The 19,156-nt window shown below is 39.9% G+C and overlaps 3 protein-coding genes across 3 annotated transcripts in view; all 3 read left to right on the plus strand.

Moving 5' to 3' along the window:
• LOC114510639 (vomeronasal type-1 receptor 4-like) overlaps positions 1–19,156 on the plus strand; it is a 95,116-nt gene that overhangs the window by 14,254 nt on the left and 61,706 nt on the right. The gene's annotated exons all lie outside the window — the stretch shown is intronic.
• The window catches only part of LOC114511145 (vomeronasal type-1 receptor 4-like), a 31,230-nt gene continuing 21,083 nt past the window's right edge, over positions 9,010–19,156 (plus strand). The window contains exon 1 of the mRNA XM_028529810.2: positions 9,010–9,354. The gene's annotated coding sequence lies outside the window, so the exon portion shown is untranslated. The remainder of the gene's footprint in view (positions 9,355–19,156) is intronic.
• LOC114511134 (vomeronasal type-1 receptor 4-like) lies at positions 10,839–11,865 on the plus strand. Its single transcript, XM_028529804.2, has one exon. The coding sequence runs from the start codon at positions 10,839–10,841 to the stop codon at positions 11,862–11,864; it is 1,026 nt and encodes a 341-aa protein (XP_028385605.1). The 3' UTR covers position 11,865.

The raw sequence follows: 19,156 nt of genomic DNA on the forward strand, positions 1-19,156 counted from the left end.
TTCAGTGGAAACACAAAAGATGGTCTCGCTGCATCATAAACCCAAAATTAGATGAAAAACCATTTCTTAAAAATCTTTACTGATTATGCTATTACAGTTGTTGAAAAAACCACTTTTATTTCACACACAAATTCAGATACCTGGTTCTGCACAAAGTGAGGTTATGCTGATAGTTTTATCCTGCTCTTTATTATAAGCATGAAGATATTATAAGCATACCTCTATTAATACAGAGAATGTAATTTAGGACTCAGGTGAGGTAATGTGAACAGCAGACCAGTTTCATAACTACAGCCTTTAAAAATCTAACAAAACAGAATTCACTATCACTGATACTATTTATCAATAATTGTGCTCAGTGAAGATTATATGAAATTGCTCTGGGAGCCATCAGGGATTGGTGTAGGGTCAAGATTCTCATCTCTCTTTACAAGGTCAGCTCACACTTAAGGAGTTATTCCTCGACTCCTCCCAATGGATTTGTTTTCTACTCCACAATCCTTTTGGAGACATGCATCCTTACTAGATGTCCTTTCTTACAGACTCTGCCTCTCAGATGGAAATAGAAAATACCCAACTCTCTCCTGCTGTCAGGACCCTGGGCTCAGTGTGAAGGTCGTGGCAGCCAGACCTGGTTATGGATTGTGATTCTGTGACCTCACCTCCCCTCAGACCTGCAGTTATCACTTCACCTGCCATGGCAATGACAGTGCAGTCTGGGGAGCTAAGAACTTGGCTGAAAAACTTTTTCCCCAGTTGCTAATTACCAAGAATAATTACAAGTTCCTTGTGTGTATCTTCAAATAGGACTATTGGACTTTGGGAGAGACACATTTTTTTTCATGGTCCCTACACGGGCAGACACGGTCTCACATGAAAAAAGCAAAAAATACTGAGGTCTGATGCAGGAGGGACTTGCATGGGAACCATAATCTGTTCCACTGGATTCCCTGTTTCGTTGAGGTGTTCTGCCTCAAATAAACAATCATTTTAAAAACTTAATTAAAGTGTTTTAATTTTCAGTTACAGTTGATATTTAGTATTGATTCATTTCAGGTGTACAGGCATAGTGGTTTGACATTTACATACCATACAAATGATCGATGTGATAAGTCTAGTGTCCACCTGACACCATGTATAATTATTATAATATTATTGACTGTATTCCCTAACTTTACTTACACTCCCACCCAAATTTATTCTTAATCTTAAAACCCTAAGCTGAAACACTGCTTCAATATTTCAAGATATATAGTATCAGATAAAACTAATGAAAAAGGATTTCTTTTTTAATAAAAATATTTATTTATTTTTAGAGAGAGGGTAAAGGAGGAGAAAGAGGAGAGAAAACACATTTATATGAGAGAGAAGCATTGACTGGTTGCTTCTTGTACAATGCCCCTTCAGGGACCGAATGGCAACCAGGTATGGCCCTGTTCAGGAATCGAATCTGCAAACTTTCACTTTGTGGGTTGATGCCCAACCAACTGAGCACACTGGTCAGGAAGGAAAAGGATTTCTTTTTTTTTTTTTTAAGATTTTATTTATTTATTTTAGAGATGGAAGGGAGGGAGAGAGAGAGAGAGAGAGAGAGAGAGAGGGAGAGGAGAGGGAGGAGAGAGAGGAGAGAGAAACATCAATGTGGCGGTTGCTGGGGGGTTCTGGCCTGCAACCCAGGAATGTAACCCTGCTGGGAATCGAAACCTGGGACCACTGGTTCCCAGCCCGCGCTCAATCACTGAGCTCGCCAGCCAGGTATTTTAAATTTTTGAGGAGCCTCTATACTGTTTTCCACAACAGCACCACCAATTTCAGTCCCCCGTTCTCCACCATTTCTCGCCAACCACTTTTTTGTTGATTTATTGCGTAATAACCATTCTGGCAGGTGATTTAAGTAATTATTGTGGTTTTAATTGCATTTCTCTGATGATTTAGTGATGTTGAGGCATTTTTTTTCACATGTCTGTTGCTATCTGTTCGTCCTTTTTGGAGAAGTGTCTATTCAGGGTCCTCTGCCTCTATTTTAAATTGGATTGTTTTTCTTTTTTGGTGTGAGCTGTGTAAGTTCTTTATAAATTTTGGATATTAACATTTATTGCATGTATCAGTGGTGATTATTTTCCTCAATTTGGTAGCTTGTTTTTTTTATTTTTCTTGTTGATTTCCTTTCCTGTCCAACCCTTAGTTTGATATAGTCTTGCTTATTTTATTTTTTATTTCTCTTGCCGAGTAGATATATAAAAAAATTATTACTAAGAGCAATATAAATTTTTTTTAGGAATTTTATGGTTTTAGGTGTTATATTTATACTTAAATTTATTTTTACTTTATTCTTGTAAGAAAGTAGTCATTTATTTGTTTTGCAGCTATGTGTTCACTTTTTCTAAGACCATTTATTGAATAGACTGTTTTTACCCCATTGTATATAATTGCCTTTATTGTCATAGGTTTGTTGACCATATATCTTTGTGTTTATTTGTGGACTCTCTTCTGTTCTGTTGATTTCTGTGTCTGTTTTTATGCCAGTGCTGTTCTGATTACTGTAGCCTTTTAGTATGGTTTGCTATCAGGTGGCATGGTACTTCTGTGTTCTTTGTTCTAAAGATTGCTGTGGAATTCTTTTTGTGGCTCAATATTATTTGTTTTAGTTCTGCAAAAAATGCCTTTGATATTTTGATAGAAATTGCATTAAATCTATAGGTTACTTTGGGAAGTATATATACACTTTAGTATTAATTATTTCTTTTTTAAGATTTTTTAAATTAATTTTTAGAGAGGGAAGGGAGGGAGAAAGAGAGAGAGAGAGAGAGAGAGAGAAATGTCAATGTGCGGTTGCTGGGAACCATGGCCTGCAACCCAGTTATGTAGCCTGACTGGGAATCGAACCTGCGACACTATGGTTCGCAGCCCGCACTCAATCCACTGAGGTATGCCAGCCAGGGCAGTATTAATTATTTCTATCCATGAGCACAGTATGTTCTTCCATCTATCTGTATCTACTTCAGTGTGTTACATTTTCTGAGTACAGGTCTTTCACCTCCTTGGTAAATTTATTCTTAGGTATTTTTTTGATGCAATTTTAATTATGATTTTTAAATTTATATATTTAAAAATTTATATTTATATATTTTTAAAAATAGTAAAATATAGAAAATTGTACTGCAACAACAATTAAAATAAAATTAAAAATATATTTTATTTATTTTTAGAGAGAGGGAAAGGGGGGCCAGGAAGAGAGGGAGAGAAACACTGATGTAGGAGGGAAATACCTGTCAGTTGCTTCTTGCATGTCCCCAACTGGAGACCTGGCCCAGAACCCAGGCATGTACTCTGACCAGGAATCAAACCAGTGACCTTTTGGTTTGTGGGACAATGCCCAACCCACTGATCCATAGCAGTCTGAGCTAGACCTAGTAATTTTTGATGGAGTCTTTAGGGTTATTCATGTATGATACTATGTCATCTGTGAATAAAGACAGTTTTACTTCTCCCTTTCCAATTTGAATGCCTTTTATTATTATTCTTTTCTAAGTGCTGTGGCTAGTTCTTCCAGTATAATGTTGAATAAAACTGGTGACAACAGACATTCCTGTCCTGTTCCTGATCTTAAGGGAAACACTTGTAGTTTTTGTCCATTGAGTATAATGTTGACTATGGGTTTGTCATACATGGCCTTTCTTATGGTTTGAGGTTGTGATCCCTATATTCACAGTTTTGCTGAAAGTTTTTATCATAATGCATGCTAAATTTTATCAAATGCTTTTCTGCATCTATTGATATAATCACATGATTTTTTATCCCTTCCATTTTATTTATGTGATAATGTCATGTTTATTGATAGCAAATGTACCAACCTTACATCCTTGGAATAAATCCCACTTGATCAAGGTGTATGAATTTTTTATGGTTTGCTAATATGTTTTGAGGATTTAAGCATTGGATTCATCAGGGATATTGGCCATATTTTCTTCTTTGTAGTGTCTTTATCTGGATTTGGATTAGAATAAGGATAGGCTTGTTTAAAAGAAACATGGAAGTCATTCCTTCTCTGACTTTTCTGGAATAGTTTGAGAAGGATAAGTATGATTCTTGAATGTTTGGTAAAATTCACCTGTGAAGCCATCAATCTTGAACTTTTGTTTGCTGGGAGTTTTTTTGATTACTGCTCAATTACATTTGTTGTACTCTGTCTATTCAGGTTTTCTGAGTCTTTCTGATTCAGTTTTGGAAAATTGTATGTTCCTAGGAATTTATCTGTTTCTCCCAGATTGTCCAGTTTGTTGGCATATAGTTGTTCATAGTATCTTCTTTCCTTGTTTCTGCAGGGTCAGTTGTACTTTTCTCTTTCATTTCCGATATTATTTTATTTGTGTCCCTCTCTCTTTTTTTCTTGATGAACTTAATTAAAGGTTCATCGTCTTGCTTATCTTTTCAAAGAGCCAGCTCTTGGTTTCACTGATCTTTTGTTTTGGTTTTTAGTCTCTACATCAGTTATATCTGCTCTGATGTTTATTGTTCTCATTCCTTGTACTTACTCTGGCTTTGTTGTTTTTCTAGTTCATTTAGGTGTAGGGTTATATTGTTTACGTGAGATTTTCTTTCTTCTTGAAGGTAGGCCTGTAACGCTATTAACTTCTCCACAGGACTGCTTTTCACCATGTCCCACAGATTTTGGGGTTGTTTTGTGTTCATTTCTGTTTGTTTCCAGGTAACTTTTTATTTGTCTCTAGATTCATCATCAACCCATTCATTGTCTAATAACATGCTATTTAGCCTCTATGTGTTTGAATGTTTTTCAGGTTTTATTGTAGTTGATTTCTAGTTTCATACCATTGTGATTAGAGAAGTTTGATATGATTTCAATCTTCTTGAATTTATTAGACTGTTTGTGTCCTAACATGTGGTTTTATCTTTGAAAATGGTCTATGTGCACTTGAGATATATGTTCTGCTGCTTTGGGAAGAAATGTTCTCTAAATATCAATTAATATCCATTCAATCCAGTGTGTCATTGAAGGTTGCTGTTGCTTTGTTTAGTTTTCTTGTCCGAAAGATGTATCCTTTGATATCAGTGGGGTGTTAAATCTCGTACCATGACTGTATAGCTATCAATCTCTCCTTTATGTCCACAAATTTTCTTCATAGATATAGGTGCTCCTAGTTGGGTACATATATATTTACAAGGGGTATATTCTCTTGTTGGATCCATCTCTTTAGTATGATGTAGTGACCTTCTTTGTGGTCTGTTATGACCTTTGTTTTGAAAGCCTGTTTTGTCAGATATCAGTAACGCTACCCAGCTTTTTGTTTGTCTGTTTCCATTTGCATGGAATATTTTCTGCATTTCTTTTACTTTCAGTCTGTGGAAATCTTTTGTTCTGGAGTTAGGTCTCTTGTAGGCAGCATTTATATGGGTTATGTTTCTTATTCATTCCACCACCCTGATGTCTTTTGACTGGAACATTTAATCCATTTACATTTAAGGTTATTATACATACATACTTATTGTTGCCATTTTTATTGTATCTAAGTTTCTCTCTCTCTATTTCTTCTTTTTCTTAAAGCAGTTCCTTTAAGATTTCTTGCAATACTGTTTAGTGGTAATAAACTCTCTTTTTTTTCCCCCTGTGGAGCTCTTTATTTTACCTTCAATGTTGAATGATAACCTTGCTGTTAGTGTAGTCTTGATGGTAGGTTCTTGCTGTTTTATCATTGTGAATATTAACATTTCATGCCAGTCCCTTCTGCCCTGAAGTATTTCTGTTGATAAATCAGCTTACAGCCTTGTGGGAGCTCCATTGTAGGTAACTGTCTCTTCTTGCTGCTTTTAAGATTCTCTCTTTGTTTTTAACCTTTGGCATCTTAATTATTATGTGCCTTGGTGTGGTTCCTTTGGTTCTTCTTGATTGGGACCTCTCTGTGCTTCCTGAACTTGTGTGACTTTTTTTCTTTACCAAGTTAGGAATTTTTCAGCCATATTTCTTTCAAATAGGTTCTGTATCCTTTGCTCACTCTTTTTTCCTCTGGTACCACTATGATGTGGATGTTGTTATGCTTGATGTTGTCTCAGATGTCCCTTAGACTTTCTTCATTTTTTAAAATTATCTTTTCTTTTTAATGCTTTCCTTGGATGCTTACTGTTACCTTGCCTTCCAAATCACTGACTCAATCCTTAGTTTCATCTAACCTGATATTGATTCCTTTTCATGTAGTCTTCATTGCTGGCTGGTTCTTTTTTATGGTTTAGCTGTCCTTTTTACTGATTACTCTCTCTTTGTTTAAATTCTCACTGACATCAACCATTCTTTTCCCTAAGGTCCTTGAGCATTCTTATAATCATTGTTTTAAACTCTGCATCTGGTATTTTGGTTGCTTCCATTTCACCTCTTTCCTTTTCTGGGGATTTTCCTTGTTCTTCCATTTGGACATATTTCTTTGTCTCCCCATTCTGACTGCATTTTCCTGTTTGTCTCTGTGTATTAGGTAGATCTCCTATGACTCTCAAGCTTGTCATGAGGTCTTGCTGATGTAAGTGTCTTGTAGGTCTTAGTGGCGCAATCTTCTAGATCACCTGAAGTGTTTCTTTTGTGAATTATGTGCCCTCTTCTGTTGTAGTTGAATCTTGAGTGCTGTTGGCCTGTTTGTGGGTAGAGTTAACCCTTGAGTGCTGGCTGACTATAAGGATAGACTTCATTCATTGTGTGTGAGCCAGTGTTCAGGGGTTGTTCCCCAAAGCAGAGTTGTTCCTGGCAGGGTCTGGTGTCTGCATGTGTCTGCCTTTGGCTGTGCCATTTATGTGGCTAGCTGGGTTGTACTCTGGTGTGGTTTGAAGCCCACCACTGGTTGTGTTGGTTTTGGGCCCCTTTGGCTGGGGATTCAGTGCAGGTCGATGTCAGATGTTCTGTGTAACCGGCTTTGGGCTACCTGTGTGGAGCTACCACGCCAATCACTGTTTGTGTCTGTGTCTACTGGGCCTGAGGGTGTGTGGGGGAGGGGGCAGGCTGTGTACCAGGATTGGCTTCCTGGCACTCTGAGCTGGAGGCAGGTGAGTAAAAATCCATGTCTACCTATCAGCTACTTTGTCACCCCCGCTCCCTGCTAATATTGCCTAGACTTCCTCCAGAGCCTTATGAAGAAAGACTGTAGAGTGGGCCCAAGCTGGCTGCATCCCACTATCCTTCCACAGGGCTCAAGCTTGGTAGGGCAGGGCAAACAGTTTGGGAGGACTGTTCAGTGGGTCTCCTACTTTGGGGCAGCCTGGTCAGGCACTCAGTGGAAGAATGTGACTCTTATTCCAGAGCCACACCATCAGTCTCTGCTGGAATCTCTAACTCTGGCTTCCTCAGGATGAGTGTACCACAGGTTCAGGTTAGGCTTAGTCAGCTGTCCCCACTGCAGGAGCAAGCTTGGCAGGATGGGGTTACCAGAACTTGGGAAAATAGATCAAGAAAGCCTTCCATTGCAGGTAGTACTGGCTGGGCCACATGTAGGGAGAAAACTGCACTTCTCCCATTAGCTTTGTAGTCATGGCCGCTTGAGTCCTGGACTGGAGCCTCTGCTTTAGATAAACTCTGAATGTCCCAGCTTTGAGTGGAGTTGCTATTCTCCTGTGAACATGAGCCCAGCAGGATGGGGTCAGGGAAGCTCATAAAGACACATCAAGGTAGCCCTACAACAGGGGTAGCTCAGGCCAGCGGGAGGGAAGCAAGCTGCATGCTTGCCCCTACCTCGCAGCTGCACAATGTCAGAGATGCTGACAAGGGAGTCTTCCTTGGGGGTGGTGCCTGCCTTATCCATAGTCAGGGTAAAAGACTGGCCCCTGTTCTAAAGCCACTCAGTTCACTGAACATTGAGATTTTGCCTATAGTTTCTCCAGAAAAAGAGCACACCTCAAGTCTCTGTTGGGTATAGCTGACAGTCCTTTCTGCTGGACTTGAATTTGGCAGGGTGGTGTCATCAGTACTTAGAGTGCTGGGTTAGTGCACTTCCCCCAGCTGGTGCTGTAAGAATAGGAGTGGTCTGCTCCGGAAGGTGGCACTTGAGGGCAGTGTGGGATGTTGCCTCATGAATGGGGCCTTAACTTTAGGAGCCAACCCTTGATCTCTATCCAGAGCATGCCACCCATATATTCTCTTTATGGTTTCTGTGTGCCCTGAGTCTCCTTCCTCCTACCAGAGCCCTTGTGAGTACTCAGAGTGAGCTCCTGTGCACCGGCCCTTTAGGAGAGCGCCTGGGATTCTAGCAGACTCCTTCCTCTTTCCAGTGGACAGGGTCCCCACTGAATTTTGCTGGCAGAGCTATGCAGGCTCCTCTTCCCGGCCCTGGTGCTCTGGTTTGGGGTACCGGTGAGGGGTTGAGACCCCACTCCCCTGAAGGGGGACTTTTGCAGCTGAAGTCTCCCTCCAGCTTCTCAGCCACCACATCTGCCTGCAGGAACGAGTCCTCCACATGTCTTTGCCCTTCCTACCAAGCTCTGTGTAGCTTCTTCATTAGATCCTTGGACATAATACTTCCGTTCAATTTTTTATTATTTGGTCATTCAGGTTGATTGGTCTTTATTTTAACTATAAATCTGGTTTGGCACCAAAAAAAGGTGTGTGTAGCTTTCACTTACTCTGCAGCCATCTTGGATTCTTTCTCTCCTACAGATTCCATATGAGGAGATATGGACTTGAGCCAGTGGGTTCAATGATATGTAATGCACATTATGACAACATAGTATTCCTGTTACTTGTCCCCATTCTAAATCCCTCTAACATATTTTGAATCATTCTATTTTCTTTGTTCCATATATCAATGATGCTGCAGCTCATTTGTAAGGAGATTCGGAAAAAACTCTTTGGTTAAAACTTCCCGATGAAGCAATTGTCCAGTGAAACACCAGACTCACCCTACCCCTCAGGGGTCAGACATCAGAACTCCCTGCTATCTGTACTCCATGGAAAATCCTGTCTGCTCCAGGGATCATGGAAAGAAAGAGCCTCTCACAAACACCCCAATAGTCTCCTAAGAGATGCTGGTGAAAACTTGGAGTTGTTCTTGGTAATTAGCTACTGGAAAGAAACTGTTCATAAATACTCTCAGCTCCCAAGCCTGTCAGTGCCAACGCTGGTACTGCTGAAGTGATAATTGCAGCTCAGAGGGGAGGTGAGGTCACTGAGTCACAACCTATATCTCAGGGTCTGGCTGCCTCTCTGTTACCTGTACTGATAGTGCTGACTTCACAATGAGCCAGTGTCCAGGCAGCAGGAAGAAGTCAGTGGGTTTTCTCTTTATCAACCTGAGAGGTAGAAACTGTAAGGGAAGGTATATGAGGAGTGTGGGTAAGTGAACATACTGCACAAAGGGATCTTGTGTGGGTGAACCTGGGCCAGCACCAAAGCCCAAGTGTAGGGGAAAGAGGGAGGAATTCATGAGGCTTGAGCTGAGCTGGTAAAGACAGTTGGGTCATAGAGCTGCTCCAATCCCTGATGGCTTCTGATGTGATGTAGTGTTGTCCTCACTCTTAGTCGTGGTTGTTCAATCCAGTGATCATGAACCTAATTTTTAATGTGCTTAAGGGCTGGAGTTTTAGAGTTGATCTCTATTCAGTCAATTTTACAGGAAACATAGATGTAATTTTTAGGTTTCTAAAGCATAGTACCTGCATGTTTGTACATCTATAGGAAAGTGTGTCTGACAGCAGTTGCCAAAATAGAAATGTATCCTCTGACTCTGGGTATATTATTTGCTAAACATATTTAATAATTGTGCATATTTTTAGTATGGTGACACATTCCCTATCTAAAGAGGCAGTATTTAAAAAATATAACTTTAAAAATTTCAGGCTGAAATATATAATTTGATATTCTGCTGATTTTAAATATTATAATACCAATACACAATACATTGTAAATCACACACATGTATGCATGTAATACATGCCATTTACATATGGGTCATTTGCATGATATGTCCTTTACACCATACAGAAGTATTTTGCCTTAACATTACATTTTGTATGTTCCTTATATGTTCATATGTTTTATACAAATTTTGCTTATAGCTAAGAATCTTATTTTACTCAGTTATTAATAGATGTGTATATGATCTGAAATTAATAACAACTTTATTTCTATATACGCTGTTTATTAGATATATGCTCCTCGTTCTATAGTTCTTGTAACTTGTGTAATTGAATTTATTTTTCTTGGAATGAAGCAAATGAGTCTGTTACTCCCCTAATATTGCACCATTGCTGCATTCATCACACCCAACTTGTGGGGGACAGGTACCTGCAGTTTATTCTGCAGTCAGTGCATATGCATTCTATGAAGATCTCTGAAGCTTTATTCAAAGTTTATAGTTGCCTATAGATTAAGTCTTCATAATGAAAATAAGTGGACACCGGCATTGCCAAAAATTTAAAGTAAAATACCACCAATGGGATTCAGAATGACAGAGCTTAAGAATAGTTGGTTTCTCCGAAGAACACAGGTAACAAGTATGTTAGTATATTATGGGTTAAATTCATTGTTTTGTTAGCAGCACAGCCAGGATCAAATCCTCACTGTGCCCCTAACCAGTGTGTGATCTCAGATGAAACCTTTAACCTCTTTATGCATATGTGGTCCTCACGTTTATAAGAAATGCAGTAGTGTCTATCTACCTCTTGAACTTGTGAGGGATAACAAAGTTATTTTGTGTGCAACCTTTTGTGTGCAAAATAGCAGGGAGTATGCTATTGTAAGTGTTCTTAAATGGTTACACATTCACTTGGAAGCCTCTAAATGGCATAAAAAGTTTAACTCAGTATTTCAATTGTTGGTAAGTGGAGACAATTAAGTGGGTTCAACAGACATGGTATGTGTGCCTTATGCCTCCTATTCTCATGCAGGGTCCTCTTGTTCAGAAGACAGAAACCAGTCACTGAGAACAGACAGTGGGTCCGTCATGGATTTGGCAGTAGGACTGATCTCCTTACTACAGACAATATTTGGAGTCCTGGGGAATTTCTCTCTGCTTTATCATTATCTCTTCCTTTATTTCACTGGGTGCAGGCTGAGGCCCACAGATTTGATTGTCAACAGCCTGATTGTGGCCAATTCCTTGGTTCTGTTCTCTAGTGGAATCAGCTTTACCAAGATATCTTTTGGGTCATATGACCATCTCAGTGGTTTTGGATGCAGATTTATTTCCTATTTGTGTGGAGTGGGCAGGGGTGTGTCCATTGGCACCATCTGCCTCCTGAATGTCTTCCAGGCCATTACCATCAGCCCCATGAACTCCAGGTGGGCAGGGCTTAAAAGAAAGGCTCCCAAGTACATTGTTGCTTCTGTTTTCCTGTACTGGATCCTGCAAATGCTGGTAAATGTAATTTTTCCTATGCATATGTCTAGTACTTTGAGCAATGAAAACTTCAGAAACAGAAAAAAGTTGGGATTCTGTTCCTACATTTATCTTAATGAAACAATGAACACATTATATGCAGTGTTGATAGCATCCCCTGATTTTGTATGTTTCGTGCTCATGCTCTGGGCCAGCGGCTCCATGGTCTTCATCCTATGCAGACACAAACTGAGGATCCAGCACATTCACAGGACCCCTGTCTCCTCCCAATCCTCCCCCGAGTCCAGAGCTACCAAAACCATTCTTCTCCTAGCGAGCACCTTTGTCTTTTTGAACACCTCTTCTTTCATCTTTCATATTGTTTTTGCCATTTTAAGCAATCCCAGCTTGCTTCTCTACAACATCTATGTATTAATCACTCTGAGTTTCCCAACTGTCAGTCCCTTTCTGATCATGAGCCATGACCCCAGTGTCTCCAGGCTCAGCTTTGCCTGGATTAAAAATGCAAAATTCCCTACTTTTATGAGAAATATGTAAATTGTATACATTTTAAAACTATGAAGCTTAAATTGTAAGTCAATTAGATTGCATGTATGCTAAATCTATCAAATGGAATATTGCAGGAGAGAACTAGGCAAGAAATTTAAGCAAAATACATGAAAAAAAAATTCAGTCTGTGAGGAAGGTTGTGGAAAGCTAGTTATGCTCTTGTACATGATACCTCTGGAGAGGCAGTGGGCATTATTAGAAATAATGATATTATAAATGGATGAGCTTGTAAATAACTTTTATGTAGAAAATGACCAGATTGATCTGAACAGGGACAAAGGAGAGCATGAAATTACATTGTAGCTGATGTTTTAACCACATCAAGAAATAAATAAATAAATAAATAGATAGATAAATAAATTTATTTCTAGGAAGGGAGGGAGAAAGAGAGGGAGAGAAACATCAATGTGTGGTTGCCTCTTGTGCGCCCGCTACTGGGGACCTGGCCAAACAACCCAGGTATGTGCCCTGATGGAATTCAAACCAGTGACCCTTTGGTTTGCAGGCTGGCACTCAATCCACTGAGCCACACCAGCCAGGGTGAGGTGAGTGACAATTTTAAAAGACATGAATTGCATGGAATTCGACCCACAGGAGGCAGATGTTTTCTTTGTGAAGGTGCTCTGGGTATGTTGGCAGAAGGAGGTCTGGTGGTGCAAACTTGTCTCTAAAGTCATTACATTAGTTCATGGTGGGGGCTTTTGTTAAATTTGGAACAGTGCAATGAGAGCCATTTGAAAGGAAAAACAGATATGTGAAATGTGTGGCTTCTTGATTTCCAAAAAGCAAAGTGGGTATTTTCTCAACTGCCTGACAGGTTTTTATATAGGTTTTTTTTTTTTTTGATTTACATTCTTAAACTGATGCAAAGTGTTGATAATTCACAATTTGAGAAAGAAATGAATTATTTCAACTAATGAGTATATATATATATATATTAAAGTATATTTTATTGATTATGCTATTACAGCTTCCCAATATTTCTTCCTTTATCCCCCCTCCACCCTGCACCCCCCAACCCTCTCACATTCTTCCCCCTTAGTTCACGTACATGGGTTGTACATTTAAGTTCTCTGAGTTCTCTGTTTCCTATACCATTTCTGACCTCTCTCCATCTATTTAATGCCTACCAATTATGCTTTTCCCTGTACCTCCCCCCCACACTGAAAACCCTCCATGTGATGTCCATTTCTCTGATTCTGTTCCTCTGGTTGTTTGTTTAATTTGTTTTTGTTTCTTTTTTTTTAGATCCATTTGTTGATAGTTGTGAATTTGTTGTGATTTTACTGTTTATATTTTTATCTTATTTTTTCTTAGATAAGTCTCTTTAACATTTCATATAATAAGGGCTTGGTGATGATGAACTTTTTTATCTCAACCTTATCTGGGATGCACTTTATCTGCCCTTCCATTCTAAATGAGAGCTTTGCTGGATAGAGTAATCTTGGATGTATGTCCTTGCTTTTTATGGCTTGAAATACTTCTTTCCAGTTCCTTTTTGCCTGCAAGGTTTCTTTTGAGAAATCAGCTGATAGCCTTATGAACACGTTTTATAGGTAACTCTTTCCTTTCCTCTTGCTGCTTTTAAGATTTTCTTTTTGTTTTTAATTTTGGGTAACTTAATGGTGATGTGTCTTGGTGTGTTCCTCTTTGAGTCCAACTTCTTTGGGACTCTCTGGGTTTCCTGTACTTTCAGGAAGTCTATTTCCTTCACCAGATTGGGGAAGTTTTCCTTCATTATTTGTTCAAATAAGTTTTCAACTTCTTGCTGTTGTTCTTCTCCTCCTGGCATTCCTATAATTGGGGTATTGGAATGTTTCAGGTTGTCCCAAAGGTTTGTCAGAGAGTCTCTTCACTTTTTCAAATTCTTGTTTCTTCATTTTTTTTTTCTGGATGGATGTTTATTTTCTCCTTTTGTTCCAAATCATTGCTTTGAGTCCTGGTTTCCTTCCTGTCACTGTTGGTTCCCTGAACATTCTGCTTTATTTCACTTTGGGTAACCTTCATTTGTTTTTTCATTTGTTGATCAAGCTCAATTGGTTCTGTAAGCATTTTGATTACCAGGGCTTTAAATTCAACATCAGATAGGTTGGCTATCTCTTCATCGCTTAGCTCTCTTTTTGAAGCTTTACTCTGTTCTTTCATTTGGGCCATATTTCTTTGTCTTGGCACAGCTGATAGGTTGTAAGGGGGTGGGGTCTTAGGTATTCACCCAGGCAGAGCAACCCTCTTTGCTGCCCTGCAGGGCAGCCAGTGGTGGAGGGGCCAGAGAGGGAACAGTGCAGCTCACCAGCTTGTCTCTAGCCTACTTTTCTGGTAAAACTGGGAGCTTCTACCGCCTCAACCTCTGTAGCCCATAGCCACCTCTGAGTACCCAGCTGGGCAGCCAGCCCCACCCCCAAGGTCTGCCGGGTTGCTGGGGTTTTTCTGAGTTGGCCTGTGAGGTCCACCTCCTTTCTGGTCTGGTTGTTCTGGTTGATTTTTTCTTTAATTCCTGTGTTGTTGGAGTTTCATGCAGTTTGATTTTCTGGCACTTTTGTTTTTTTATTGTTTTCAGATTGGTTGTTATCCTCCTTTTGATTGTGTGAGGAAGTGAAGGGTCTCTACCTATGCCTCTGTCTTGGCCAGAACTCTCCTGTAAGATTTTTAATATAAATCTACATTACTGTTATATATTATAGTTTCACACTATCATTATCAAGTATGATTGACACATTTTCTTGGAAAGTTACATACTCATTATTTTTTAGTTTCTATCAAAATATTTTAGCATACATTTAAGTGGTATCCATACCCTTGTTTTATATGATGCTCTTCAACTTCACCTTTACAACATAGGGATATTATAACATTTACCTATTCATCATATTCCATATATCTGATTGGTGATATATTTTTGAACAATTTGAAGTGCACACACAGGTCATAAGTTCAGCCAAATGAAAGTTAACAGAGTGATACATTCTTACACTCAGTACCTGAATCAGGAAATAGAATGTTATCAGACCATCAGAAGACTCCTGTGCTCTCTTCTTGTCACTACTCAGGATAAGCACTGCTCCAACATCTCATAGCATAGCTCCCTGGGGTCTGTTTTGCACTTTATATAAAGGCAATCATAGAGCAATAACTTTTTAGTGTTCCATGGTTTTCATTCCTTATATTATTTGCTATATTTATTGCTGCATGTTGGAATGAATTCTTGCATTGTTATGTACAGTTCTTTTGTGTGAATATAAAATAATCATTTTCTGTTCATTGGCATATGGGAAGTTTTCAGATTGGGCTGTTAGGACAAGTCCTAGTATATGAATATAGAATAATTTTCAATGACACACCTACACAATTCTGTTGGCGATGCATGTGACAGTGGAATAGTTAGGTTTCATGTCTTGGAAATAGTGCCAAAGAAATTTTCAAAATGTTTGAAGAAGTTGTTACTTCCACCAGCAGTGTAGGAAATTCTGGGTTTACCAACATTATTGTACTACTGCTGTACATGGTCACATTCAGTTGGAAGTATTTTCCTTTTATTTTATTTATTTTTAGAGAGAGGGGAAGGGAGAGAGAAAGAGAGGGAAAGAAATGTTGATGAGAGAAAGAATCATCGATTGAATGCCTTTCGTATGTGCCCTGATTGGGGACCAAACCTTCTATCCAGGCTTGTGCCCTGACCCAGAATTGAACTGGTGACCTTTAGCTTTGCTAGATGACATCCAATCAACTGAGCCACACTGGTCAGGGCTTAAAGTATTTTCTAATTTCCATTGTGTGTTCTTCTTTGACCCATGTGTTATTTAATATATTTCATAATTTTTAAATATATGAGGATTTTGCAGTTTTGTTACTGACTGTTAGCTTAATTGCATGACAGCTGGAGAATATACTCTGTATTATTTCAGTTTTTTGAAACAAGTGGAGACTTATCTTTTGGCCAAATATATGAACAATTTTCTTACAAGATTGACATGTACTTGAAAAGTTAAGTACTTGAAAAGTTAAGAGAGAGAGTGAGAATGAATGAGAATTTTCTTGATGGGTTCCAGCTCTTTTCATTACCTTTAAGTCATGTTTACTGTTCATTGTAACATATTTGTCAGTCTTAGTTTTTGTCACCTTATTCAGGCAGTGAATAAGGCAGGTATATTAATGTTTCTTTTTATAAATGTGAGTTTTAAATGTCTTCTTGTAGTTCTATTTATTTTTGCTTTATGTATTTCAAACTCATGTAGTTATTGTTAGATTATCCTGGTGAGAATCTTTATTCATCATGAAATGCTCCTCTGTCCTATTAGTTGTTTTTTTCTCTTGATTTCCTCTTTCTTTTGATTGTTTTCATAGAATAGCTTTTACAACCCTTCAATTCTTGTGTATTTTTATGTATTAGATGTAGGAATATTGAGAGGGCAAGGATGGATTGATCTTTGCACTATGGCTGGCACTTGGAGAGAGAGCTCTCAGAGCTCAGCTGTCCAGATGAAGAGACTGCCTTCTCTCTAGGAACACCTTCCAAAATGTCCACCCCACAGGAGTCCCCATATTGTTCCCCCCAAAGAATTGACTGACCAGAATCAGGTCCCTGGAGGCTCATTGTGTGATCTGCTGCTATTGTTGGTTAAGAGGTACTACTGAGTCTGTGCAATGGAGGAGCTGGGGGGTTGTTCCCTGGCAACTCCCCAGCACAGCACATCAGAAAGTAGGAGGGGAGCTTGTGGGTGTTGGAGCAGGTCATGAAGAGACAGAGAAGGAGAAGAGACATGTGTGGACTCAATGTTAGAGGTCAGTAATGAGAGCTTATGGGCATCAGGATATGTGTCTTGGGGGCTGGTGAAGGGCGAATGGGGTGCATTGGATTGACTGGCAGTTTGTGTAGGCCATGCACAGAGTCTGTTGGGATTGGTTATCATGGAACATGTGAAGGTGTTAACAGGTGAATCACTAGGTCAGCAATGGAGGGAAGCTGGGGGTCAAAGCTAGAGGCCTGGAGATCAGCGCTAAGGGCTCGTGCGGTCAGTGAGTGGGAAGGCTGTGTGGTCACTGATAGGGCTGTGGGGTTAGTGACTTGGAGCCTTGAGGTCAGGGACAGGAGAGTCTGTGGGGTATTCATAACATGGAGGTTGTGGGAATCAAGGGTGAGGTATTAGGGTGCAGGAGTGGAGTCGCTGGGGGTTATAGGGGAGTGGACATGTCACTGCTGGGTGTGGTGATCAGTATTTATAACTGTTTTGGGGGGCAGGTCACTGAACAGAGTTCTGTGAACCACCAAGTTGGCTGTATAACCTGGTCGTGACCGGGAGACCTAAGTATCGGGGTCTGACTGGTGCGCTGATGGGAGCTGTCACTTTGAGAGGCCTGTGGGGATACTGATGGGGAAGGACTCCATGGGGACCCTTGACTTGGGTCTCCAGCCTGTTGTCAGAAGGAGCTTTACACAGCAATACCTCCACCTCCCCGCCAACACCTTACCATCAGCTTTAATCAAGGCACTCTTCTCAAATCTATTACTTTGTCACAGTTATTTCTCCTTGTGACCATTCAGACAAAAGTTGTGTTTTGAAAATATTAGATCCTTGCCCTGGCTGGTGTGGCTCAGTTTGTTGGAGCATCATCCCATACACCAAAATGTTTGTGGCTTGATTCCCAGTCAGGGCACATAACTAGGTTGCTCTTTGATCCCAGACTGAGTGCCTCCAGGGACAACCAATCAATGTTCTCTCTCTCCCTCCTTCTCTCTCTCTCTCTCTCTCTCTCTCAAATAAATGAACATGTCCATGTCCCCTGGTGAAGATTGAAAAAGAAAGAAAGAAAATATTATACCCTAAGGAAATCCAAACTGATATATTCAAATATATTTGCCTATGAATAAAACATCACTGGAAAAATTCATATAATTCTAGAAATATTGCTTCCTGGGAGAGGACCTGGGTTGCTAAAGGACCACTGGAAAAGACTGAGACCCTCCCATGCCCTTTATACCTTGTGTATATTGAACCATGTGAACTATTGTTTAAAAAATTCTCTTTTAGATTTTATTTATTTTTTTAGAGAGAAGGAGAAAGAAAAGGATAAAAATATTCAGGTGTGGTTGTCTCTTGCCCATCCCCAACTGGGGACCTGTCCCACAACCCAGTCATGTGCTCTGACTGGGAATTGAACCAGTGACACTTTAGTTCTCAGGCCAGTGCTCAATCCATTGAGCCACACCAGCCAGGTTTTTTGTGTGTTTGTTTTTTGTTTTTATTTTTAAATTTTTTTATAAGATCTTCTTTTTTTAGATTTTATTTATTTATTTTTAGAGAGGGAAGGGAGGGAGATAGAGAGATGGAGAGAAACATTAATGTGCAGTTGTGGGTGGTCATGGCCTGCAACCCAGGCATGTACCCTGGCTGGGAGTCAAACCTGCAACACTTTGGTTCACAGCCTGTGCTCAATACACTGAGCTACGCCAGCCAGGGCCAGTTTTTATTTTTTTTTAGTATATTTCATTGATTATGCTATTACAGTTGTCCCAATATTTCTACCCTTTATTCCGCTCCTCCCGGCACCCCCCAACCCTCCAGCATCCCCCCACCCCCACCCCTTAGTTCATATCCGTGGATTGTACATATAAGTTCTTTGGCTTCTCCATTTCCTATACTATTGTTAACTTCCCCCTGTCTATTTTATACCTACCAATTATGCTTCTTATTCCCTGTACCTTTCCCCACCAATCCCCTCCCCCCCCACCCCCGCTGATAACCCTCTATGTGATCTCCGTTTCTGTGATTCTGTACCTGTTCTAGTTTGCTTAGTCTGTTTTTGTTTTAGGTTCAGTTGTTGATAGTTGTGAGTTTGTTGTCATTTTTTTTATTTGTATAAGAATGAACAAATTTTGTTTTTATCTCATGAATTTGTTTCAGTTATTTTAAAAAGTGGGACTTTGGCCAAGATGGAGGCATAGGTAGATACACTGTGCCTCCTCCCACAACCAGGATAGGGACAATGACAATTTAGAAACAGGATAACAACCAGAACTGACAGAAGATTGAACTGTATGGAAGTCGGACAACCAAGGAGTTAAAATAGACACATTCCTCCAGACTGGAAGGAAGGGCAGAGTTGGGCAGCCAGGCGGAGAGGGGTTGTGGCAAAAAAAGTGGTGGAACCGGGCACGTAAGGCATTCCGGGCATACAAGACCACTGTGGGTGGACCCTGGGCAAGCAGGCGGTGGCTGGCAGACCCCAGGCATGGGGTGGCAATGGGCAGACCCAGCAAGGCAGTGATTGTGAAGTGAGGCATT

Source organism: Phyllostomus discolor, chromosome 12, assembly GCF_004126475.2.
Source record: "Phyllostomus discolor isolate MPI-MPIP mPhyDis1 chromosome 12, mPhyDis1.pri.v3, whole genome shotgun sequence".
NCBI classification, from domain to species: Eukaryota; Metazoa; Chordata; class Mammalia; order Chiroptera; family Phyllostomidae; genus Phyllostomus; species Phyllostomus discolor.

Bases quoted from the DNA above. Each gene is read 5' to 3' on its own strand.
- LOC114511134 (XM_028529804.2), top strand. From the start codon at position 10,839: ATGGTATGTGTGCCTTATGCCTCCTATTCTCATGCAGGGTCCTCTTGT.